The sequence below is a fragment of the Pogona vitticeps genome, chromosome 5, assembly GCF_051106095.1.
Source record: "Pogona vitticeps strain Pit_001003342236 chromosome 5, PviZW2.1, whole genome shotgun sequence".
In the NCBI taxonomy this organism is placed as follows: domain Eukaryota; kingdom Metazoa; phylum Chordata; class Lepidosauria; order Squamata; family Agamidae; genus Pogona; species Pogona vitticeps.
In genome coordinates this window covers 159,714,782-159,741,047 of record NC_135787.1, presented here as the reverse complement: position 1 = coordinate 159,741,047, position 26,266 = coordinate 159,714,782, and the positions used below count along the sequence as shown (strand labels likewise).

General features: G+C 41.4%; 1 protein-coding gene across 1 annotated transcript; it reads right to left on the bottom strand.

Annotated features, from left to right (window-relative positions):
• Positions 1–290: 290 nt before the first annotated feature.
• ERP27 (endoplasmic reticulum protein 27) lies at positions 291–24,599 on the bottom strand. Its single transcript, XM_020815470.3, has 6 exons — positions 23,612–24,599; positions 19,238–19,375; positions 11,749–11,865; positions 9,090–9,215; positions 3,283–3,480; positions 291–1,156 (listed from the first exon to the last, which is right to left on the bottom strand). Exons 2-6 carry the CDS (start codon positions 19,337–19,339, stop codon positions 1,109–1,111), a joined length of 591 nt encoding a protein of 196 aa, XP_020671129.3. The 5' UTR covers positions 19,340–19,375; positions 23,612–24,599; the 3' UTR covers positions 291–1,108.
• Positions 24,600–26,266: the final 1,667 nt, after the last annotated feature.

The following is a 26,266-nucleotide window of genomic DNA, read 5'->3' as shown; positions in this document are numbered from 1 at the left end:
CAAAACTCAGGCCTTAGGCCCAAACTGGTAGCTCAACATTAGAAGTGAAGCTTTCCTAAGAGCTAGAACATCTCAGTATGATTCTATCTCATTCTGTATACTGCAGGCTGTCTGGCTTTTCTTTTATTGCTAGTCATCAGGAGGTATAACACAGTCTTCAGCTTCCACCTTCAAATTAAATTAATGGAAGAAGGTAGCAAAGTGATATGGACCCATATGCAAAAAACCTAAATTGCTTGTGTTTAAAGGGGGAAATAGTGTTACCCAGAAAGGAAGGAAAGCAGAACGTCAAGGGTGGAAAAGGTCATGATTCATTGGTCAAAATCAAGATGCTTGAACCCTCTTTAGTACAAGGCTAGAAGTCACATAGAATCTCTTGTATGAGAGACACACAGGCAGAAAGCATTAAATGATATTAATTTAATTACTAATATGCCCACTATATCAAAGACAATAAATCAAGTGTAATAAACTGGGAGAACTGGGCTAGATGGTGAGAGTGTGAGAACCTTTTCCCCAAAGTTCTTCTCTCTAGCCCTGCACCTGATATCATAAAGAGTTAAGGAGAAGTACTTCATCAGCCAGACAGGCTTTGCTCCACCCAGGGTTTTTGCCTACTGGAAAAAGAAAGACGTTGTCTGAAGGCCCAACAAGGTAAGCCTCAGAAGATTGGAACTGGTTCTGCAACCAAGGCATTGGCTGAAAGTTCTCTACTCTAGCTGCTTCACTACACCCAGAGTTTCCAGTGATTAATTACTACATGAATAACACATGTCCAGTTACACAAAGAACAATTCTATCCACTTCCAATTGCCTTGGAGCCAGTCCGGTGGCTACCACTGTATCCCAGTGGGCAACACTTCACTCTTTACAATAAAGTATTGAATCCTAATTCCTGAAGACCAGAATTGAAAACAAAGTTGATAAAATGGGGAAGACAACATGACTATTGAAGGAACGACTGGGAAAGGACTGAATAACTGGGAACATTTTTGTTATGTCAGGATCTCCAGATGACTGAGTTGCTGCTGATTATTTTGCCAGTAAGAGCAACCATGTTTGTACGATTACACTGGAGTTATGTTGTTGTTGCAGACTTAGAATGGGGTCAGAGCTCCTCTTTGAAGATCTTATCCTCTGGCTTGGGATTTTCTTTCTGAAGCAAAACAGAGCAAAGCAAACCATGTCAGCGCCATGATTTTTGTGGAAAGAAGGAGGAGGGGGGACTTGAGATCCCAATCTAGCAGCTGGTGCCTCCCACCCCATTCCCTGCTGCAATCTTTATCCCATTTTAGGGTGCACTTACATGGAAAGGAAAATACAGTTTGATCCACCATGTATCTGCAGTTTATCAAATCAAGTTTCCTCTCGTGAATTACTGTAGACTTTCAAACAACAATTTTTTGCAAGACAGAGAGCTTGGTTTGCATGGAGCTCTAACAGCGCAAGCTGAGAAAGACGCTTGAGTGTCAAAGCACATGCTTTCCAAATCTTGCATTGGAAGGTAAATACAGCTTTCATTTTCAAGTCTGATTGTCCAGTAACTTATCTCTGTGGGAATCTCGTTATGAAGAAAAACCTGTGCTACTTGCAAGAGATGCAGATTTCCCTTCACATATAGTTTGCCCCACTGCAAAATAGTAAGAACATTCTTTGGTTGGCAAGGAGCATAGGCCAAGGAGCATAGGCAGTTTTTTGGAGATATCTGTGGCAGAGTGTTTACATATTTTACTTAACATATCTTGTATACCACCCATCATTATATGGTTCACAGTGCAAAAGGAGGTCTGTTCCTTCTCTGCAACAGCAACAAGGCTCATAATTCATAAGGCTGCACTCTGTCAAGGAAATGAGCCAACCTGATTGCCTTCTGCCAACTCCCGACCTCTTCCCACGGGCTGGAGTCTCTGTGCCCCAATCCCTGTGGACATACTGTATGCCACTGCAGCTCCCCAATTTTCCATTTACCTCTAACCTCCCCCCCCCCAATCCTTGGAAAAATATAAATAAAACTACGGAAACAAAAATGCCATGGATTGCAAAACCAAACTGCACAACCAGGAAAAGGACACACATTAAATATAATCACTCACATTGGTCCAATCTGCATAATTTATTCCCATCTGAGAATTTCAGGTTTGGGATTATTTTCAGGCCAAATCCCTCAATCTTTTGCAATTGCACAACTTCCCAGAAGGAGCTAAGCTTCTGCTTCAGTGAGATATTAACTATGCAGTGAACATTTCCACATGGGACATTTTTTGTCAAGGAGGGCAGGATTTAGATTTTGCAAGCTCTTGAGAATGATCTGAAGTGGATCCATGAGAAGATACAGACATTTGCCAAAGTCCAGAGCAAAAGGAATATGGGGCAATTTTTGCCATATGAGAGTTAAACTATACAACATGTATAGGCTCCCCTCCCCCAAAGAAATACAAATACTAATAATTGAAGTATTGGGAGATGATAATTACTGGCATCATAGCAGGTGGACAAGGGGATTTCATCCTTTCCTTCTCTATTGTGATCTTAATCTGCTGGATTAAGATGAGGGATCCAGTTTCAAATGGCAGCTTTGCTGTGAAACTCAACAAGTGGTCCAAGGTCAATGGCCATCTCTCAGATTCTGAAATCCTCACAGCCACATGTTTTCCATGGGCATAAAATGGAGAAGGAATGATAAATGCCTATGTTGCCTCAAACAAAATGTGATGTAAATGAAATAAACAGATGATCTATGTGCTTTGAGAGGAACTCACCCATGGGCACCAATGGAAAAATTCCTTCCAATATAAAAATAAGCATCAAATTAGTGGTTTCCCTCAGAATCTCAATAGGGGAAGAAAGGATTAAACACTTCTCCCCCACACTGTGGCCACAATAATAACCAGGCTTCCATAGTAGCTGCTACTTGCATACTTACAAACATACATGTTAAATATAAATACATAGATCAGTGGCCACGTTGCCTGGGGCATTCTAAAAGCTGTGTCCAAAACATAAATCTGCACATCTCTAGTAAACAAGCATTCTAGTTTATTCCTTAAGTCAGTGGTCCCCAACCATGGGCCTCCAGATGTTCTTAGACTACAACTCCCAGAATTTCTTAACCACCACCCCTGCTGGCCAGGATTTCTGGGAGTTGTAGTTCAAGAACATCTGGAAGCCCAAGGTTGAGGACCACTGCCTTAAGTTGAGTGCAAAAAGGGATGTTCTAAAGCCCACCAGCTTTGTCAGGAACAAAGCCAAGGAGTCATTTAAGAAACAACAGTGTAAACTCACTTCTTTTTGTCTCTGTAAGAAACCATTACAGAAATCCTTGACAGTCTCCACAGAGACTTCATCGAGATGCAGTACATCATACTCCTCATCTGGCGTGTGGAACACAGCCAGTGCAGGCAGCTGGGACTTCTTCAAATGAAAATAAGATAGAACCTGATCATTGTTTTTGACGTGGATGTCCACAAAGATGAAAAGTACCTAAAAAGGACAGAATTGCAGATATATGGAAATATTTTACAATGTGCACATAGGCTAATAAATATCATCACACAGATGCATAATGATGACAGATCAAAGAACATCCAACCTATAGCAGGATGGTCTGTGGATAGAGTGGCTGACCCAAAGGCCCTAAGTTACTGAAGCCTCCTTTACACAGAACTCTTAGCTCAACACAAGTTGGGGACAGAATTCCACAACTGGAAAATATCCCATGGGGAAAAAATACTCAAAGGCCTCATAATCCACTACTAATGTGTTTGTTTACGATAGTTTATACCTTGGTTGTTGTGGGTTTTCCAGGCTGTTTGGCTGTGTTCTTAAGGTATTTCTTCCTAACATTTTGCCAGTCTCTGTGGCCGGCATCTTCAGAGAACAGCAGTCAGAACTCTGTCTGTGCCCCGTTCAACAGAGCAGGGACAGAGTTCTGACTGCTTTCCTCTGAAGATGCCCACCACAGAGACTGGCAAAACGTAGGGAAGAAAAACCTTAAAAACACGGCCAAACAGCCTGGAAAACCCACAACCACCATTGGATCCCAGCTGTGAAAGCCTTTGAGAATACAGCTTATACCTTCTTCCATATATGTGTGTGTGTATAGTTTATACTTTTCTATGTATATGTTCCTTTATTAAAATGCTTTTTCCAGATCATAATACATATACGATCTTTCACTTTATAATGAAGCATCCTGTATCATTTAACAAAAATTCCCTAAGTCCACAACAGTACAGTCCTATCCATGCATACTCAAAATCCCACTGAGTTCAACAGAACTTTCTCCTAAATAAGTGTGCTCAGGATTGTAAATCAAATGGTTTTTTTAAAAAAGTTTGATTCTTTTTTATAACTGGCCAAACTATTTTTATTTACTTGGGAAAGAGTGTTATTTGATTTCCTGCACTTGTGAACAAAATGTCAAAAGCTTATACTATGTATTATAAATCTGTACAGGGGATATTAGCATTAAAAGAACAAGAAAGGGATAGGAGGAAACCAAGCCCTCTGAGAAAAGACTGAAAGAATTGGGTGTGTTTAGCCTTGAGAAAAGAAGACAGAGGGTAGATATGATAGCACTCTCGAAATACTTGAAAGGTTATCATATAGAGAAGGAGTAGGGTCTGTTCTCAATTATTACAGAGCTCAGGACACATAATAAAGGGCTGAAGCTACAGAAAGCCATATTTCAGTTGAATATCAGGAAAAACTTCCTATTAGAGCAGTACTGTATGAGAATGGAAACAATTACCTTTGAAAGTGGTGAGCATTCCAATGCTGGAGGCATTCAAGAGAAAGTGAGACAAATCTGTCAGATCTACAGTATGCCAGCCCAAGTTAGAAGGCAGCAAACCAAAAGATCCAGAGTGGAATGAGGAGCAGACAGTGTCAGTTCCCCAATTGGGCACCATAACACCACAAGTAGAAGCTGTTGGAAGGCTGCAGCTACAGCCCATAACTAGAGATGGGGGTGTTGTATACGAATATGGATATCCACACACAGCTGGACTTAATGAGGGTTGAAGCCCTGGGGCCGGGCCGTCCACTCACTTGTCCTGCTGCGGTGCCGGTCCTGCTCATTCTTCCAACTGCGCCTGGAGTACTGCAGGAAGAGAGCGCTGCTCCGGGGACAATTGGAAGGAGGAGCAGGACAGGCACCATAACAAGACACATGACTCTCATTAGGTCCAGCTGTGTGGGGACATTCGTATTTGTATATGAATTCCCCCATCTCTACCCATAAACATTCCTTCTCAATTCCCTGTCCATTCACTTTTGTTGAAGGACAGAGCTATGTCTGCCACTTTTTCTTTATCATCATTTCCCCCATCTCTCGCCCTTCCATTTAAAAGCTCCTGCTGTACAGGGAATATTCTGTTCTTGAATTTTGTACAATCTAACAACATTGACCAATTTTTCCAGCTGGAAATTTGGGCACTTGCTCATCTGATTTATTAAAAAGAAACAGACCTAAGTTTCAAAGAATTTTTTTCACTGTCAAGCATGCTCTGGGCAACTGAAGGAAGAGGTGATGTTATCTGGATGGAGACTTTAAGCAGAACAAGCAGTTTAATGTTGATTCAGCTCCAGTACAGTCTGGCCTCCTAGAGCAGAAATCTCTAGCCTACTGCTTGTCTCATGCCCTAAGGCTAAGCCAAAGATAGGAAATATTTGACCTTTCTGATGTTTGCAGCTTCCCTCGTTCTTCCATTGTCGATGGAGAAGAAGAGTACTGGGACTTGCAGTCCAACATCTGGAGGACCACATGTTCCCCATCCTTCTGCTATGCTATACCAAATTTAAATAGCATAGTCATAAGCAAGACTACATATTTGAGAAGAACATACCTGTCCAGTGTCCTCTACGAGGACCCTGGAAACTAGCCATCACTAAGAATGCAGTGCCTACTTCCATATGCAGTACCAGCGTAGCAATAGATACGGCCCCATGTGCAGTTAACTTAAAATGCTGATCGTAGATATTCCCAGGATGCTACTAATACCTGTTTGTCATTGAAAAAATGCTCCAAGTGCTCTTTCTCCATTTTGTTGTAGCATTTTGTTGAGGGAAGGCACGGCTGCAGCAGATGCTATTTTAGGATGCATTAACAGAAGTATAGTTTTGAAATCCTATGAGGTACTAGTTCCCCTCTTCTACTTAGCCATCATCTAGAGTATTTTGTCCAGTTCTGGACACCACAATTTAAGAATAATGCCAACAAACTGGAGCAAGTTCAGAGGAGGGCAACAGGGATGATCAGAGGACTGGAAACCAAGCCTTATGAGGAAAGACTGCAAGACCTGGGCATGTTTAGCCCTCAGAAAAGAAGACTGAAGGGAGATAACATGATAGCACTTTTCAAATACTTGAAAGGTAGTCATACAGAGGAGGGGCAGGATATGTTCTCGGTCATCCCAGAATGCAGGACACATAATAAAAGGCTCAAATTATGGGAAGACAGTTTTCAGTTGAATATCAGGAAAAACTTCCTAACTGTTACAGCAGTATGATAATGAAACCAATGAGCTTGAGAGGTGGTGAGCGCTACAACACTGGAGGCATTCAAGAGAAATTTAGAAAACCACCTGGCATATATCCTTTTATTTGTGTTCCTGCATTGAGCATGGGGTTGGACTCGATGGCCTTATCAACTTCCAGCTCAATTATTCCTGCCTCAATTATTCCATGAAACTCTCTCTCCTAGGTACCAAAAATAAAGAAAAGCATCCTATATTAGATTACAAAATCGAGATTGTTTTTTTAGCTGCAAAATTAAAGGCATAGTAAGCTACTTCATAGCAATTCAAACCATTAGCCTTTCCATCTCAGTATATATACATAGTTGCTGGCAGTGCTTCTGCAGGGTTTCAGACAAGGGTCTCTCCTTGCACTTCTTGAAGATATCAGAGACTAACCTTGGTAGGATCCTTAACCTGCAACACAAATGCTCTATGGCTGCATTTTGACTCTTCCCCATGGATGTATCCAGCAGAAGTGTAGACAAAGATAGGATATGGCAGGAAACAGAGCAAACCATTGTAAGCCTCTGTCCCTAATATGGTTTAGGATAATATCCCCATGGACTTTGGAAAAAGAAAACTGGAACTGATCCTGGTCAAATGTGCAAAAAACTTTGATCTCACTTGTCTCTCATCACCTTTTCGCCTACTATGACAACATTTGTGTAGTGTTGGTTTGGAACTCACAAACAGGGGAAAGAATCTGCATGAGATCACCTAGCAATTTCAGAAGCCCCTGGTGTTTGTGGCACTAATTTAAAGAGAAGCAGCAGAAGAAGTCCGAAAACCCTGACTCAGTGTCCTCATCACAGTTCATTTGGCACACAAGTTCAAGGAAGAATTGTTCCACCGCTTGGAGAAGTTCTCAAGGCATATGGAAAGCTCAAAGTCCTTGGGAGGAAGCCAATGGAGCAGGAGTTCCATTGGTGACTCCAAGTTCTTTTCCCAGAAATCCAGGCTAGCCATCCCAGCTAGTGAGGAAACAGATCCTAAATGTCCAACACAATGCATAGCATTTCTATCTCTGCAAACGGCTAGTAATCTTAAACCAGTATTGCTGCTATTAGGTTGGGGATTTTTTTAATTGATAAAAACTATAATTATGCATTGACTCCAGAATAATGACATTGGGAGGAGGCGAGCAAAAAGTAATTGTTTCTTCCCCCTTAGCAGCCCACTAGCAGTTCTTCTTCCAAATAATAAATCAGCCCCCTTGTGGGAGAAGGAAAAGCCCATTAAAAAGCAAGTTTGGATGAATGAGAAGATTTTAGTTGCTGTCTTCCATCTGATAAGTTGCAAATTCATTGTCCTATCCAGGGCCCATCCTTCTATTAGGCATAGTGAGGCAACCTCATCAGACAGGGCATAGTAAAAGGCAGCAATTCCAGTTCCTTCTGTATGTATGAGCTGGGCATGCAGTCAAGCACAGCAAGTATGTACATGCTCAATATGTTTATGTATCTTGGCTTTGTGCAGAGTCACGGAATGAACAAAGGTCAGGACAGGTAGACGGGGCACAGCTACCCTTCATTTCCACACACTAAACCTTGTTTCAGACTTTATAGCAGCACCCACATTATTAGATTTTATTATATTCTCTTTTCCTCATATGTACACAAACACCCATACTGGATTGGATCCAGACTTACTCATAAATCCAGTAAAATCCTTAATCCTATGCCAAATAAAGCAATGATTCTACTGTATGCAATGGTTCTAACACAATTTTGTAGTTTAATATCAAGTTATCCTTATTACTTTTTTCAACTGGTATCTTAGTGTAGCACTCTCCTAACTTGACTCCTTGGCTAATGTTTTTTCCTCTACATCATACTGGCTTTCGTGTTCCAACACATGAAGTGTGAGATCTTCCGTGCTCAGTTATGGATACCTTGGACTTCCAGAAAGATGAACAAGTGGGTCCTAGATCAAATTGAGCCTGAACTATCTGTGGAGGCAAAAATGTTGAAACTGAGGCTCTCCTACTTTGGGCACATCATAAGAAGACAGGATTCTCTAGAAGAGACAATAACGCTGGGAAAGGAGAAATAATGCTGCAGCCGGAAAAGAGGAAGACCAAATATGAGATGGACTTATTCCCTAAAGCAGTGGCCCCCAACATTTTCTGAACCGTGGACTGGTTGGGGGGGTCTGTGTGGGGGGAGCAGGGCACCTGTGCGTGCATGTGTGGGTGGGGGGCACCTTTTGTGCATGCGGGGTGGGCGGGGCACCCGTGTGCCTATGAGCAGGTGGGTGGGGCACCCGTTCATGCATGGGGGGTGCATGCGGGGGGGCGTGTATGCGGGGGGGTGAGAGATCTGTCTCCGCAGCCTGATCCAGTCAAGGCCACAGCCCAGTACCAGGCCGCAGATCGGGGGTTGGGGACTGTGGCCCTAAAGGAACCACAGGCGAATTTACAAGAGCTGAGCCGGGCAGTTGAGGGCAGGACGTTTTGGAGATCACTCAACAACAACTCTGCTAGTTTGACCAAAAATGTATATAATTTCCATTTGCTGGAAATTCCCCCAAACTCCTTTATATCATGGAGTTCCACAGAATGTTCAGACTTACCTTCCCTTGAAATAATATTGCTGCTTCACGGTACTTGTTGATTCTTTCTGTATGGTTCGGGGATAACTTGTCAGTGAACAAGAGAAGATGGGTCTCAACAACACTGTCAAAGAGTCCTACGGCAGTCTGCCAATGATCAGAAATCAGAAAAAGACATATGTCAATTAAGGAATATAAAATCTGGGCCTCTTCTGCAACACCAAATCCTAGAGAACCTTTAATGCTCAAAACATGAGCCAACCCTCCCCACACCAACTTTGCCCTCTCAAATGTATAGCTAATCATGAATTCAGTGAGTTAAATATCTTTAAAAGCCAGGAGTAGGGGATGATGTAGACTTAGGATGTGAATTAAGTCCTTTTCTATGCATGAACAATATACAGGTAGTTTTATTCTGTTTAATCTATTTTATTTTTATCATTTTTTCATCACTTGTCTACCTACCAGGCACCCAAGACAATGTACAATAAATTAAAATAATGACAAAAAGATTAAAAACTTTCACCTTAAACACATAAGAGACTTAAAACATTGACAGATTAATAGTGTTCTCTAAAAGCACCAGTTTGAAAAACAGAGCAGAGTTCGGAAAACATGTGGACATAATGTTAACTGCTCTTGAATGGAAAGCCACAAAGCTGAGCGGGTGAGGGGGGGGTGACACAAAAAGGAGGCCTGGAGCTCTCCATATGCCATTTGGAGATGGGATGCCTGATCAGAGCACACTGGATCTCTGTGAAGAGCCTCAGGGCCTCTGGCAGTACCAACGGTCTCTTCACGTAATCTCCAGGGGATGCACAATTTGTCATCCAGTTTTTCCTTCCCCCTCCTCCCCAACTTCCTGAACTGCAGCAGCCGCTCCCACAAGCCAAACAGGGGGGCCTGGGCAGCCTACAGCTGACCTCCTGCCTCCCCATGTGCTACACGCAACCGCAGAGAGAACGAGCAAGGAACTGACTGATGTTGTGTCAAAACTCTGCCAGTTTTTCTATGAAAAAGAGGAAAGTGTGAGAGGGTTCCAGAATTAATAAGAAGAGGTCAGCGAGTGCATTTCTCCAAGAGCCTTCCAGCTTGAGCATGTTGGGAGTTTTGGACACAGTAGGAGGTCCTGAGTGCTACAACATTCAAGTGCCTCATTCAGTTTGTCATGGAAGATGGCAAAACAGAAAAAAAAGGAATGCAAGGAAAACATCAGCAAGAGAAAAATCCAACCAAGAATCCGAAAAAGTACTAATAAATAAATGGTAGAGGTAAAGATATCTGGGTAGCATAGCTAGGAAGAACTCTTTTTCAAACTATCAATCCCAGAATCCCTCAGCCATCATAAACAAGGTTCATACAGGCTTGGGGATCATGGGATTTGTAGATGAAAACATAACTTTTCCAAGCTCTGGCAAGTACCATGTTAACCTTCCACACCATAATGGGTATTATAATTGTCATCTGGAAGGCAAGGACTATCCAAAGGCCCCCAACTTTGACTAGTAGCAAATGCCATCAGCTACCAATTATATGCATCTATGAGAGGAATATACCATTTATGACCAACCAAGCAGAAAGCAATCTGGCAGCAAAAGAGAGAGGCTGGTCAATCAGAGATTGACCAGCATCTGGAAGGCCACCTATGACTTTTCCATTTTTCTTCAGAGGAGCCATCTCCCTTTGATTAAGGATTAAGGGAGACCCAGATGGGTCTTTCCTACATTTCTCATTTTGGGGCTATAGCACAAAACTGGAAGCAAAGGAAACAGGAGATCTCAAAAAACAGGAGGACTCAAAAGAGAAAATGTTACTTACTGCTTACCAACTGTATCTCTCAAGCTGATGCTGCAGTTCTAGCAGTGTGCCCTGACAAGTACCAGTCAAGTGTAGGGGAGCCATAAGGATTATAGGGACCATGTAGCATATCATCACAATGCATAGCCTACGTAATGTCCATATGACAATGACTACCTTCTATGGCCACTATCCTGTTGCTTCATGGATGGAGCATATGCTTGCCCATGCTGTCCCATGAAATCTCCAGCTTGCCATTGCACAAGCAGAGATCAGCCCATTAGAAAGTGCAAGGCTTATGTTTGCACAAAGAGGTACAGGAAATGTCATCCTGCTTATTCAATGGATCCCTGTACATGCAGATTGAATTAACACCATCCTAGCCTATATAACTTCTAGGTCCATCTTTTGAGCCAATTTTGCAATAATGTAAATCCAGAATGTGGACTTGGAGAAACTCCTCCTTTTCTGCCTTGCCTTAGAAACACATCTCAGATTTCTGTCAAAAAGTATTTGCATTAGTTTGTCTCTAAGTTGGCTTTTCTTGACCAGATACAAAGGAATTAGCCTTACATAAATAAATGAGTAAGACTATGGGAAGCTTTAGTCAGTAAATCATGTATAGTTGGCATTCTCTACTAAATAATTTGTTTCCAGACTGAGAGGGCCAAACAGAGAAAAGAAAAAGCGCTAGCAAACTTCCTATTAACTCTAAACTCTTAATTCTAATGGTTGTTGTAGGTTTTTTGGGCTGTTTGGCCATGTTCTGGAGGTTTTTCTTCTTAATTATAAGATTATTTGCTCTCTCAGACTGAAAATATGAGATTGGTGATCAAACATATGTCAACTCAACCCAATCCAATCCAGTACAATTTTTTTTTACCATAGGGTTGTACTCAGTCACCCATCTGAGTCCTTGCATCTGAACGAAGCGACTCAGCTTGCTGGCGTCAAGTCCTTCAATGTCTGCTGTTTCCAAATCATGCCTTTTGTTGTCCACCTGAAGCACAGGAGAAAAGTCACAATTGCTCTGTTCCAGACAATGTCCCCTTTGGACACTTGCAAAAACAAAATAATCTCTGCAAGGAAGTGGGATATCCTGGGTCTGTCCAGTTTAATACTATCATCAGCTCACATCTATAACTTACCTTTCTTCCAATGGGTTCAAGGCAGCATAGAGAGCACCCTCCATTTACCCTTAGAACAACCCTGTGAGGTAGACCACGCTAAGAAAACAACGGCTGATGCATCATAATCAAGTTTGTTTCATGGTTCTTTCAAAACTAGAACCTGGATCTTCCAAGTCTCTTTCCTCCTGCATTTCACTATTTGTATCACAAAAAAACTCTTCCATGAAAGAGGACTGCTAACTACACCATTTGCCTTTCCAAAAAAAAATTAGAGTCATCTAAACCAGTGGTCCCCAACCTTGGGCCTCCAGATGTTCTTGGACTTCAGCTCCCAGAAATCCTGGCCAGCAGAGGTGGTGGTGAAGGCTTCTGGGAGTTGTAGTCCAAGAACATCTGGAGGCCCAAGGTTGGGGACCACTGATCTAAACCATTCTCCTCTTGTGGCCAGCTTGCAAGAAGCCAACAGCACATTCATTTGCCATCCCATCTCTGATATGAACATGATATGCATTCTTATGCACAATTTTGTTTGCTGAAAAGCAAAATAGAATAAAGCAATTTTTTTTGCTTTTATAAAGTTTTCACAGTAGTTTACACAATCTCCTTTGGGATGCACAACTCATCTGCAAAGGAAGCTGATATCTACTGTATGCTCCAGTGATCAGTTGCACATCTACTGTATCTAACTACGGGAAATAACATGCTTTCCCAATCAGACATCCTTCAACACTTAAAGGAGTACTGCTTCTACCTATGAGATCAGTAGAAATATGCTGTCAAGTCAATTCTGATTTATGGCGACCCTTTCAGGGTTTTCCGGGTAGATAGTACTCAGAGGTTGTTTACCGTTCCCTTTTTTTCTGGGGGCATCCTGGGACTGTGCAGTTTGCCCAAGGCCACACAGCGGGGAATCAAACTCCCAACCTCTGGCTCTTCAGCCAGATACCTAACCCCCTGAGCTATCCAGACAGGCGAGCTTGTCTAGTTCTACCCTAAGATTTTAACACAGCCTATAGTCTTCCTGAAATTTGGATATGTCTTGACACAATGAAGCAACTGTTTTCTTTATCCCTTTGCCTTTAAAAAGAATAACCAAAACCTTTGAAGGCTCTTATCAGATACATTAAATTCCTTTGGATCCTAGAGACAAGGCGGATTAGCTGATCATCTTAGTAGGCCCTCTGGATCTTAACCAGTCTAAATCTCTCTCATTTTTTAAAGCATTCATCTGCTTATTTCATTATTTTTAAACCTAATAAACATTGGCACAAGCATACGTGGATTTCCTGGAAACATTGTGCAAGCATAAAGCCTCTCCAATAAACAGAGGATTTTTCCCCAGCAGAATAAGGAAAAAAATGCATATATTTAGGCTCCATGAAAAACAGGAAGATCTGCTGACATGTTTCTGGATCTAGTTTATTGACAGTCTATTGAGAAGACAATTCAGAAGGAAATAAGAAAATAATCCCAAGGGAACAACAAAGAATCCCAGTGGAACATTTTGGTGTTTAGCTGAACTATGCCATTGATGGCATGGCTCAAAGCTGATGCCCCTCTCAATGGCTTTGTAAAACACAGACTAGATCAGATTTCTCCAGTCTCTTGTGTTTAGATGTGTTACAAACCTTATCAATCCCCAGGCTGGGATAATGGTGGACATAGTCTTACATTTCTTGGTTGGGAAAAACTATACTACAGAATTTAGGAATGTGCGTGAGCACATATGTGCATGCATGCATGCATATACATGTGTGTAAACTTTTAAAATATCTGCTAAATCAGAGTGGGCAGCTGGTATTGGGCTACAATTCCAATGAACCCTCATCACTATGTCAACAAGGAGCTAATGGGAGCTGTAAATGATAGAAGTTCATGGCTAAAACATCTGGAAGGTCACAATCATGCATTCCTACACTAAAGGTTTGTATGATCTTGTCCAAAAACAGCTCATCCCTCTGGTTCTTTTCCGTACATAGCTCCTGGTTCTGGTTCGTGCCTTGACTGTGCTCCTCGTATCTATCTTCAGACCAAAGAGAGAAACTTGAAAGATGATATTTTTGTCTCAACAGCCTGGGAGCAAAACAAGAGCAGCTCCATGGAAAAAAAGGAGAAGGAGGACTAAACTAGCCTTAAACCAAAGTGAGCCACAGCACATAAATCCTTGAGATCTTTCCAAGGGGACCACCAAAGTTAGTGGAAAGTCTGAGGACTGGAACAGACTACAGAGTTCTGTAAAAACACAGATCAACTCAAGTCCTATGCTTTGCATATTTTGCTGTGACATAAAGGATCTCCTGTGTTAGAGAGTAAATGGGTGTATATGTGTGTTCAGTACCTAACTAAATAGGAGACAGGTCTGCTCTAAAATGGTTTAGGAAGGCCAATAACCTATTTAATCCCTCCAGATTGGGCCAGCTGTTTTGCTAATTTTAAAAAGAGTCGGTCTTCTTGTTTTTAACAGTACTTCTGAACATGTGCAGAGTATCCTTCCTTTCCAATACAGAAATTGTTCTGATTTTTTTTTTCCAAAAGTGAATATAGCGGTTATCCCATTGTATATTACCATAGCAAATATAAAAGTTGCACTAAGTGGAAATTCACAACTATGGTCAAGAGAACCACAGGCAGAAATGGTGAAAGTGAGCTACAGGCAGGCAAAGTAACCCAAATGCTTCAGCGCAGATAACACCTTGGTTATTAATTCGAGACAGGGATCTTTTCTTCTTTTAAGAAAGCCCAGCATACATGATTTGAATGTCTTTGTTCTACTCCATTGCTAACCCAAGGGCTGTCCTGTTGAAAGCAACGGAGATTTGGAAAAAGGCCTGTGCCATAAATGCCGTTAAGTGCTCCTTAACTCAAACAACACATTCAGGAGAGATAGGAATCAAGAAAAGTAGGCCCTGGATAACAACATTCTGCAATCAAATAATCAGATTTAATTTCACCAAAACTGTTGGGATATAGCAGATTTTTGGTGGAGGAGAAAAAGACTGTGACTGAATAGAAATAGTCCAGCTAAATAGACTTTCCATTTGTGACACCTGTTGAAATGATGTATGAACTTAATGGTTAAAATTGTGAGTTTTTTCCAATTCACTTTCCAAATCTTTCCAAACCTTTATATACTTACTGAGACTGGGGGTGGGGACTATCTCTTTCCGAGTAGCCTATGAGGCTGCTTCCAGATTTTAAATTTTTTTTCACACCATTTCAGAATTCCAGACAGAAGCACAACAAAGCTACCCTGTCTACCCATGAGGTAAAATGGCTCTACTGATGAGCCAAATCTCAATAGATTCTCTCCAAATGTAAAACAGAACAAACATGCTTAGATAATTTATTTGAATTTACTTAGAATAAATATAGTAAATAAATAAAAGAATTTATTTGGATATGGCTGCCTTTAATGAAATCCATAGTCTAACTTATTTTATTCTTTACAAATTTCAAGTAACCCATGTCCCACGTAAACTTCTCAGCTTTGTTACCTCTGGTCCCTTGTAATTCAAATCCTGTGGAGAAGGAATTTAAGAGTGGAAGAGATTAGGTACCTAAACCTTTCCACCTCAGTCAGGGTTTCTATGCTTTTTACAGCATTAACAGGCTGCAATGTAAGAAGTTGAAGCTTTTCCCAGCATGCAGTTGAAATGGTGGGAAATGCTTCACTTGTATAATTTATGGGATACACACGTATGAAAAAGATTGGCAACTCTACTGAAGACTTCCCCTACTATGGTACCCTGATTTAAGATTGTTATAATGCCTGTTGTTTTGGGTTCTCATCCTGACAGAGTTGGTAGAATGAGAACATTCTAATTCAACTGATATGGCACCAAAAAGCAAACAAATCAAGCAGAACTCACAGCCACTTTATGCTTTCACAGTGACACAAAAACAGGAAAAGTCTTACCTGAAGGGTTTATCTGGATGCACCCTGGAGCATGTTGCTCCAAATGTTTCTCCACATGGATTTAATTTCATCAAATGGGCCATCAAGGTAATGTCCAAAGGGGCTATTGCAGCAAAAGCAAGACAAACTCTCGTGGCACCTTAAAGACTTTTTTTTTCCTGTAGCGAACTTTTGTGGACTGAAACCCAGTTTATCAGATCCATGAAGGGTTACCTCAGTTGGCCAACTGTTATATACATACACAGGAAGGGAGCGAGTACTTTTCGCATTTCAAGTCCATCTGAGCCCACGGATTGCACACACACCCAACCCACCTCCCGCTCCAAGAATGTGCATAATAAGTTGCCAAATGTGGCAACACTCCATGGATCTGATGATGCCAGCTGTAGTCCACCAAAGTTTAAGCCAAACAACATCTGTCAGTTTTTAAGATGTCAAAGAAATCTAAATTAAGAAGAGAGAAATCTCTCAAGACCAGTGATAGGGTCCTGCTGCACTTATTTGCCTTGAGCTTGCAGGCACCCACTGCATCTGAAACAGCAGTAAAGAAGTATCTTATGCAAGATTTCTTTACTTTTCCAAAACTTTCTCTTGATGTGGGTCCTCCCAAGTCAGATTCCTCACAATAGTAACACTCCACTTTGCCTGGGAGTGTCCCATCCTATATCTGGTTTCCACGCTCTGCAACTGCCTTTCTGTAGCAAACAACCATCTTGTCCATCCTTTCCCAGCCACAGTTGCTGCTTGGAGACCTGCCTTCTGAGAAAACTGGAGAAAAGATCATGTGCTATTAATTTCCGGCATTAAATTGGTGACACAATGGATGATTTGTTACTTTTTAGGACTACAATCCCCCGAATTCTCCAGTTAACATGCTCATTCACCATGCTATCTGGAGAATTTGGGTACTTTTCGTTCCAAAAGGTCATTTTCCCAAGCGTTGCTTGCCTTTTTGTTTCTGTAGCACAAATCATCTCTGCCAGTGATAACTAGGTCATTTCACTACTGAAAGTGCCAGTCAGGTCAATCTGACATACTCTATAATGGTCTTAGCTGACAAAGGAGCAGTTCAGGATGCGAACGTGTCAGGGAAATTGCTACCAGCATACCTACGCAAAGTAACCTGAAGGGCTTCCTGTGTACATCTGCAAACTGCAATGTTAGGTTAAGCAGTGGGAGCTGTGTTTGTCCGCCCATTCCATTCCTTCTCCCACCTCAGCCAGGATGTAAATAAGAGTATTGTTAGCTTTGCCATCTCTCCTAGAGGAGACCAACAAGAATTTCTTCCTGACCATAGCTAATTTTCAGATGTGATTTCATTTCTCTGTCTGGCCATTTTAAATTTCCCTGCTGTATAAGCTTGAGGCTAAAGTGGGGAAAACTGAAAAACAGTTTCAAAACACACAGCTAGAGACAGGGAGGGCAGAGAGGAGGCAATGCTTGCCCATCTCTATTGGGCACTTCTTCAAGGATAGGATGTACTCTCCCAAAATGAGCTAATCTGAACACTGAGAAGTAACTGGTGGCGGCAGATAATAACCCTTCGGCTGATAGGAACAAGAATACATGTCTGAATGCTTCCTGGTGTTACACTATAAACAGACACACAGACACAACTTTTCGTGAAAAGCCAGGATGAAATCTTTTTGACATGGGCTAAGCTGATCATCTACATTTCTTATGTCACCACACAATTACTTGTTAATGGCCACTGTTAAAACGATGGTCAACCTCTGTGCATTGCAGCTCCCTCTCTCCCCTCTACCCCTTATTTATTTATTTATTTATTTATTTATTTATTTATTTATTTATTTATTTATTTATTTATTTATTTATTTATTTATTTATTTATACCCCGCCCCTCTAGACCACGTCTACTCGGGGCTGCTTACAGCATAAAATGATTAGAACTCCCTTGCAAACCCACACAGCTGTCCATCTAAGCCTGTATATCCTAATCTGTTAATTGGAGCAAATCTCCATGCAGCTTAAAAGTGGGCTGCAATCCAGAAAGTTTATGCCCAATAGAACATGTTAGACTTTAAGGTGCTACAAGGTCTCTGTTGTTTCTGCTGCAACAAACGAATATGGCTCCTGCCTTGGAAACATACATCACTGCCCATAGAGAGCCAGCAAGACAGAAAGCAATATTTTACTTCTCTAGTGTTGTCATCCTGGCCATGATATTTTTCCAATGGCTGGGAAGTTACTTCTTTTTTCACTCATGTGTAATTTCTACCACTGCCACCCCACAGCCTGAAGCCATGCATTACAGGAAGGATGATTTCAATGTTTAAATTGGACCACTCCAACCCAACAAATTATATAACCATGTTTAATTCATGCTGCTCTCCTTCTTCTATAGAGCAGTGGTCCCCAACCTTGGGCCTCCAGATGTTCTTGGACTTCAACTCCCAGAAATCCTGGCCAGCAGAGGTGGTGGTGAAGGCTTCTGGGAGTTGTAGTCCAAGAACACCTGGAGACCCAAGGTTGGGGACCACTGTTCTATAGAACTACTGGATAGCTCAGTGAATCCCCCACTGGGACTCCTTGAAAGGAGCTGGACTCAATTATCCATAGGGTCCCTTCTAGCGCTGCAGTTCTAAGATGATGATGACCATCATCATCTGTAATGCAAGGTCACATCAGTCACAAACAAATGAAGATGTCCACAACCCTTGTACACCATCTGAAGGCAAATGATAGCTTTTTTAAACCACTAAAACATCACAAAACTAAACTATCATTCAATCCTGCATGGCTCTCATCAGGCAAGACATCACAGAGCTGAGGATGGAACAAAGGAAACATAGAAGTTCCAAAAATTATGCCAGAAGTGCAAGCCAGGATTTTCTGTAGAGATTCTAGTTCCACTAAAGGAGCTGCCCTGGTCCAAATTTTTTTAAGCACTTCAGCCCCTGCCAAAGCCCACAAAAATGTTTATTGCACATGTATTAATCAAGACTAGAACCCTTTGATGTTAGTTTTAATAAAGTTACAGCTGAATTAACCTCATTCCACAATATTGTATGTGTCATTGAAAAGGAGAAAGAGGGGGAGCTCTGTCCGCTTTAAATATAAAATTAACTAATTTCTTTTAACCCATGCATTCCAGACTTTTCCCAACTGCTAGTGGAAATATTTCTTTATATCTTTTTACCACAGAAAAGATAATACAGTACACAGAATTATTATGTCCGTTCCCATCATGAGCAGAGCTTAAGAAAAGACCTCAAAGTACACCATTAACACCTGTAGCATTTGGATATAGTTACTAGAAGAAACAGAACTACAAGCAGAAACAAAAAAAACAAAAAAAAACCTACCATACGAAAGAGGGAAATGGTATTTGTTGTGATATTGTAATGAGAGAGGACATGAAGGCTGGTGCAGACCCCAAATGCTACCTCTTGCACATTTTGTACCATCGTAAGGAATTCTGAAAACTCTGGTCGCTCTGAATCCTGGAGAAATTGGGGAAGGGGACAAAAGAAGGGATTATTCAGTATGTTACACCATACAGCAAACTTGCTTCAGTTGGACATCACATTATCTCTCATAGCAATCCCAAAAGAATCCTTGGAATTGTCAAAGTCAGTGAACATTCTCAGTCAGAAACATCCTCCTCCACCAGAAGAATTCTACCACAGAAAAACAAAGTAAGCATCTCAAGGGATGGGAGACAATGTTCATCCCTATTTACTAAATTATTTTCTGCCTACTCATCATCAGAGGGATTGGACTAGCTATTTAGAGTTTAACCCAAGGTCCTAAATCCTACTGCTCAGCTATGCATGCGCAACTCAAGGATATGTGTGCAGTCATTGCACTACAGCTAAGGCAGAAATTCTATCCCCAAAACACTTCTGTACTGTGCAATCAGTAGTGCTCAGGACATGTGGCCAATTGTGCAATATGATGGTGTAATTCCTTGTTGCCGGGTGAAAAGCCAGCACATTTACACTGGCTTAACATTACATTACTGGGACGTGGTGGCGCTGCGGGCTAAACCACAGAAGCCTGTGCTGCAGGGTCAGAAGACCAGCAGTCGTAAGATCGAATCCACGTGACAGAGTGAGCGCCCGTCACTTGTCCCAGCTCCCGCCAACCTAGCGGTTCGAAAGCATGCAAACGCAAGTAGATAAATAGGGACCACCTTGGTGGGAAGGTAACAGCGTTCCGTGTCTAAGTCGCACTGGCCATGTGACCACGGAAGATTGTCTTCGGACAAACGCTGGCTCTATGGCTTGGAAACGGGGATGAGCACCACCCCCTAGAGTCGAACACGACTGGACAAAAAAAAATTGTCAAGGGGAACCTTTACCTTTACCTAACATTACATTGTGTTGGCATGAGCAGGATTTTGGCCGGGATATTATATGAAAATGTGTCTCATCACAGGGATTCATTCACCAGACCAAGAGTTCGGCCAAACAAATATAACACAAAAGCTCTGGGGCATAGAGGAGCCTGCTGTAGTTTATCCCATGGTGCCAACGTACATGCCGAAACCCCAGGGAACAAGAACTAGAGAGGCCGAGCTTGCTCTCATTTCCGCCCTGGAGATTGTTCCTTACAGAAGAATTACAGCTGCTGAGCCTGAGGGATAGGAAGTTAATATCAGGCCTAATTTCAGTCTATAGCACAGCTATGTCCTCTGCAGGGTGACGACGTGGCCTGTTTTACAGAAGACTCTCCTCTACTTGAAGGGCTGTCAGTGGACATGCCTTTTTCTGAAAAGAGACTCTTTTTGAGGGGCTGTGCCCAGCCTAATCTGATTCAAAGATGAAGAATCACAAGCAATAAGAGACCGTGAGGATGCCAATCCATAGGTCACACCTGGATAGTAGACATACCAGGCCCACAGGCCACCAAGTCACTGGCTTTCCCATTTCTAATGAACTGCATTGTAATTCTGTTTAAATTATTAAACGCTTTTCTAATCTTGCACCTGCACGAATAAACCAGCATATACAGTTTTATGTTTGTGAGGGGGTGTTTTGTTTGTTTGAGGGCACATATCCTCTTTTCTGGTGATGAGAAAGTAGACAACGTCTACTTCAAGAGATGTAGATTTCTGTGAAGAAGTGAAAGAGAGCGAAGGAGAGAGGTCAGAAAAAGATAAAATGCTAGAGAAAGAAGCAAAGTGGAGAAAAAAACAGGAGGGAAATATAATGTAAAGGGAAGAGAAGGAAGACCCCAAAGTCTAGGGATGTAATCCTATAGGCAAGGAAGATTGTCAGGTTTTCAGACAATTTGCTCCCAGCTCGAGTTTCAGGGATGAATGCTGACATCTTGTGGCTATTTTTATTTGACCAGATTTCCGAGGGAGCTCTAAAACTCCAAGGAGCATTTGATATCCCTCAAAATTAAACCTCTTTACTAGCTTTCAAACTCTTCATTTATTGTGCTTGAAAGCTCAGACAGAGCCAGTCCTTTTAAGCAGCTGATTTTGTGCGTTTGTGAAAGACCACCCAACTGTATTCTTGAAGGCTTTCACGGGCAGGATCTGATGGTTGTTGTGGGTTTTCTGGGCTCTTTGGCCGTGTTCGGAAGATTGTTCTTCCTGACGTTTCACCAGTCTCTGTGGCCGGCAGCTTCAGAGTCCTTCAGAACACGGCCAAAGACCCCGAAAAAACCACAACAACCACCCAACTGTTTGCTTTCAGTTCTCCCTCCCTCCCTCCCTCCCTCCCTCCCTCCCTTCCTTCCTTCCTTCCTTCCTTCCTTCCTTCCTTCCTTCCTTCCTTCCTTCCTTCCTTCCTTCCTTCCTTCCTTCCTTCCTTCCTTCCTTCCTTCGAATCTGCAGATTTACCTTGGATGTCAAAATAACTTGGACAGCCTCAGATGCTTAACTTTTATTTATTTATTTATTTATTTATTTATTTATTTGTTTGTTTGTTTGTTTGTTTGTTTGTTTGTTTGTTTATTTATAAAGAATGAAAAGACAATCGCCTCAGATGTTTAATTTGACAAGGCAGATGGGGAAAGGACAGCCACTTTGTGTTCAGTTTCAGACAGCAGAACACCTTAGGCTAGCCTGCCGAAAGGGGTGAGAACACTTCTGCTATTCTGGCAGCATGTGTGAGAGAGAGACAACAGATATAGTGAGGTGCCTTTTAAAGCAGAACTGGGGAACCCCTGGCCCTCCATATACAATTGATGAACTCTGCATCCCATTTGCCCCAGCCTACCTGACTAGTTGTAAGATGTGATAGAAATAACCGTTCTCAGCATCTTCTCCTTATATAGTAATATCAGTGGCAAGGGGTTCTTGGGTTCCCTTTGTTCTGTGCTTACCTTGAGAGGCTACAACAGTTGCTCAGTTCTCTTACCAAGACCATTAGAGGAAGTTCATGACTTGAAAAGGGGAATTCTTAGCTGAACTTAGTGTCAATGTTTGAGCTCCTCTAGCCTCCTGGATTATGTAGATTCGCTTGTTTGGTTTGTTGATTGGTCATCAGGACTCCAGGGGGATTCCTTTGAAGTCTAATTTCTCAATTATGGAAAGACTGACTCATTTGCCTCTCTGCAATTGTAAGTGCTTTCGGGTCTAATTATGGGTACTGTCTTCCATCTGCTTCTGTCCTGAAATACACCACAATTTCCATTCCTACAGTGCCTTGCAGCAAATTGGCTCCACTGTGTGTGGATTTTTTTACAAATACTGTATATTTATGTATGTAACCATTCCTTCACACATGCACACACTATACATGTTTCTGTGAAGGGCCTATAACCTCTACTAGCATACCATTTATTGTAGAGTTTTTACTTATTATACTCCTAGAATGCACAATCACCAAAGTTATCTCCATTACTAAGAGGTACATTTAAAAAGATACAACACCATAGTTGTATCATACGATATAAAATCACTGGGAAAGTATCAAACACTGCACAACATAAAACCACAAAAGAGGGAGGAAGAGAAAAGATGAAGAACCAGGGAGAGAGCAAACACAAAGGAGACCAGCAGAACTAGAGGAACTATGGGACTTTATATTTCTGGCTATAAGCCCTCATTGTGAGAAATTCAACTACTGAACTGTGAACTTTTTGAACTATGCTTTCGGTAAATTGACAAAAACCATCTGCTGCTAATTGAGGGAGTAGAAAAAACTCAGGGATTAAGGAGACCCTGGTAAAACGATCCTCCGGAGCAAGCAGATTCCACACCTATCTAAAAGCATTTCATACTTCACAATAGGTGATAAGGACCATACAGTATATCTAGGAAAAAACAAAGAAGCATCTAATGCGCATGCTCAGCTAGCAACCTGCCCAAAAAGAATACAAAAGGAAGAGTCCGGGCAGGCATAATTTGCCTGCTGAGACCAAAGGCTTTTGGAAGCAGCTACTTTCTTTGGAACTTGGGGCAATGCAAATCAAGAATTCTTCTCTCTTTGATGAGTATGTATGTGGTGTGAATGTGCTGAATGCATGAAACCCCCTTTTATTAGAATTGTAATCAGTAAGTAATAAAGTATATTCATTTTGCATTTGTTAATGTGTCTTGTGAGGTCCTTTGCTGTTTAATGTAGATATGGTATTGTTCTTCTTGGGATGCAAAAGATCTAGTCGTCACCTTTTTTGTGACATTCTCATCATGGAAATCATCAGGAAATCATGCTAGAATTCTCGAGAGGACATGGGGCAAGGTCTGAGTATCTTACTGCAGCTGAGAACACACAACAGACCTGGAAGAATCCAATGACTGCCACTTCAGCGGAACTGATGAATGCTTCAGTAGCTGCGACATCCTCCAAAAGCTCTGGTTTCCTCAGATCTTCAACAATACCTTGGGAGAATGGAAGGAAAGTACAGACACTAATTTTTCAGAGCCACATTTCTGCACAAACTCACATACATTCCCTTTGGTGGTTTACATTACTAGTTTGTCTTTCTACATATCTGAATCCTTTTCAGGGCTTGGGAAAAATGATATTTGCTTATTGCAACTCCCAGGATGCAGCAACATGTGCTGCCAGTGGACATTCTAGCTGGGGGATTTGAGGAGTTAATAGTCCCAACTGCAGCAATTCCAGCACACTTTTTTGCTTTGTTTTCCAGGGCTTACTTTGCCTGCCATCAACCATTACAGATGCGGTGGGAGCATCTTCTTTGACTGAGATAACTCAAAAAAGCAGAATGAATGTACATCTGGCTAAAGAGAATTACTGTAGTGTTTTCTCATTCTTTCAGGCTTTACAAAGATAGACGACTCTTCGTGGCTGACTAACTAGATTTAGATGACCAAGTAAAACCATCATATATTGCCTGAAATCCTGTTGCATAAGTTACATTGTGTAAGGCTGATAATACCATCAACTACTGCAAATTTTTGAAAATAAAACATGGCTAATTTCTCCCCCATAGGCTCTGAGGTTCCCACGGAGAACCTTTTGTCTTCAGGAAGCCATGGGGGATGACAGAATGGGAATCATTAATTACCGAAAATAGCAACCATCAGTAAAGTCATGGCAGCAGTGCTTTTAATTGTAATTTATTGTATTATCTCTCTGTTTTCACTGCACTTTATATTTGATTCACGCCCCCTAATGTATTGATGTTCTTTTATTTTGTTACTTTGTCGCTCTGTCTATTTGCTGTTAACCACCCAGAGCGCCCTTGGCTGCCAGATATTTATATATAAATTTTCAGACATGCCCTTCCATTCCATAGGCTCTAATGCCTTCCCAGCAGTGAAAGGGATTCCACAGGAGACGAGGGAACTTTTGGGGATAAATTGGAAAAGTCCTATTGCAAAAAAAAAAAAAATAAAAAAAAATCACCATGGCTGACAACACCATAAGCCTTTTGCAGAGCAACTTATGGCAACAAGATTGAGCAACAGAACACTGCTTCTTTATGCAATTGCATTTTATTCTCTTCTGACACTGTTTGCCTCCTTTGCTCTTTACAGTGAAAAAGGAAAGGTGAAGACAACATTGCTAAAATACTTAGTGTTGTCTTATTATGGAATCAGGGATGTTGTTCTAGTGCCTCCACAATAAATAGTAGTTTGGAAGGAATGCAAAAAGTTGTATTTTAGTCAACCACTCCACACCACCCTCCAGCCAATCCACCATTCTACGTCACAGTCACACCAGTCTGCATAACGGCTTCCCTTTCAAAGGGTAAGCCCCTCCTGTAAAACCTCACACCTCTGTCTCTCCATGGGGACACCCCACATTTCTGGCTGCTGAAGTACAGTTCCCATAAAGAGGTACAGTGCTACCACCTGGAACTTTCCTTTTCTACACACCGATCTATATGGCCATCCTCTTTGCAGGATACTGCTCCCTTACCTTCTGAGGTAGGATCCTTTTCAGCATACCCACAGAGCAACATCCAGAGAAGAAATGTAACAAGACTCTGCAAGATGGAGCTTTTCATTGTCTTGACTTCTTTTCTCCTTGCAGTGTATCGTACTCTGAGCTTTGCATGGAAAAGCTACTAAAAATTAACTAATCCAATATGGCAATTCCTAAAGCTGTGGGAACAAAACACCTGGGAATGGTCAAACATAATCTACTTCCTGAGATAAAGAGACTTATGGGGCAGTAAACTGCCAAATCCACTCCTGTTGTATGTTATGGACTTCATTTCATTAATAATGGAGGATCCACTTTCTCAGCACTGTTCATTTTATTTTATTTATTTATTTATTTATTTATTTATTTATTTATTTATTTGATTTATATCCCGTCCACTTGGTATATTTATACCACTCTGAGCGGCTACAAAATGTATGCTACAAAAATAGCCCAGCATAAGCAGCAAAAAGGAGTCTCACACATTATTCATATAGCTTTATTTCCCATTTACAGTGCAACCAGGGCAGTCTTGTCCAGTTACTGTTGCACCAAAATCATTTTTGGCAGCCATTGATTCATAAAATCTTGACCAATCAATTATATGAATTACTGAAATCTGTATCAACTGGCTTCATATTGTCCATGAGCAAAACAATCACCCTAAAGAGAAATTAACTACTCCTTTGTCAGTGTTTTCAGAGCACCTACTGGTGGCACAAATATACAACATCTCACAAAGTTTTTTTTTTCTTATGTGAGAGAAAAAGAGGAAATTGCTTTTCCCCAGGATTTGTATGAACATTAAAAAGTCAGTTTGATGCTTTTGTTCTGAGAATCCAAAGATATCGACAAAAGAAAAGTTATATATTGTAGCACATTAGGACTACCGGTAACAGTTTTATTTCATTGTTGAGACCAAAATCCACGTCCTCACACAGTATAAATATTATTGTATTAACTATATTATACAAGTCTCCATAACAAGGTAAGGATACAGCTAAGAGGCAAAGTAGTAATGGTTTCTTAACACAGGAA

Coding starts and splice junctions, on each gene's coding strand:
- ERP27 (XM_020815470.3), bottom strand. CDS start 19,339: ATGGTACAAAATGTGCAAGAGGTAGCATTTGGGGTCTGCACCAGCCTT. Junction 9,216..11,748: donor TGACTGAGTACAACCCTATG/GTAAAAAAAAAT, acceptor GATCATTGGCAG/ACTGCCGTAGGACTCTTTGA. Junction 1,157..3,282: donor TCTTACAGAGACAAAAAGAA/GTGAGTTTACAC, acceptor GTTTTGCTTCAG/AAAGAAAATCCCAAGCCAGA.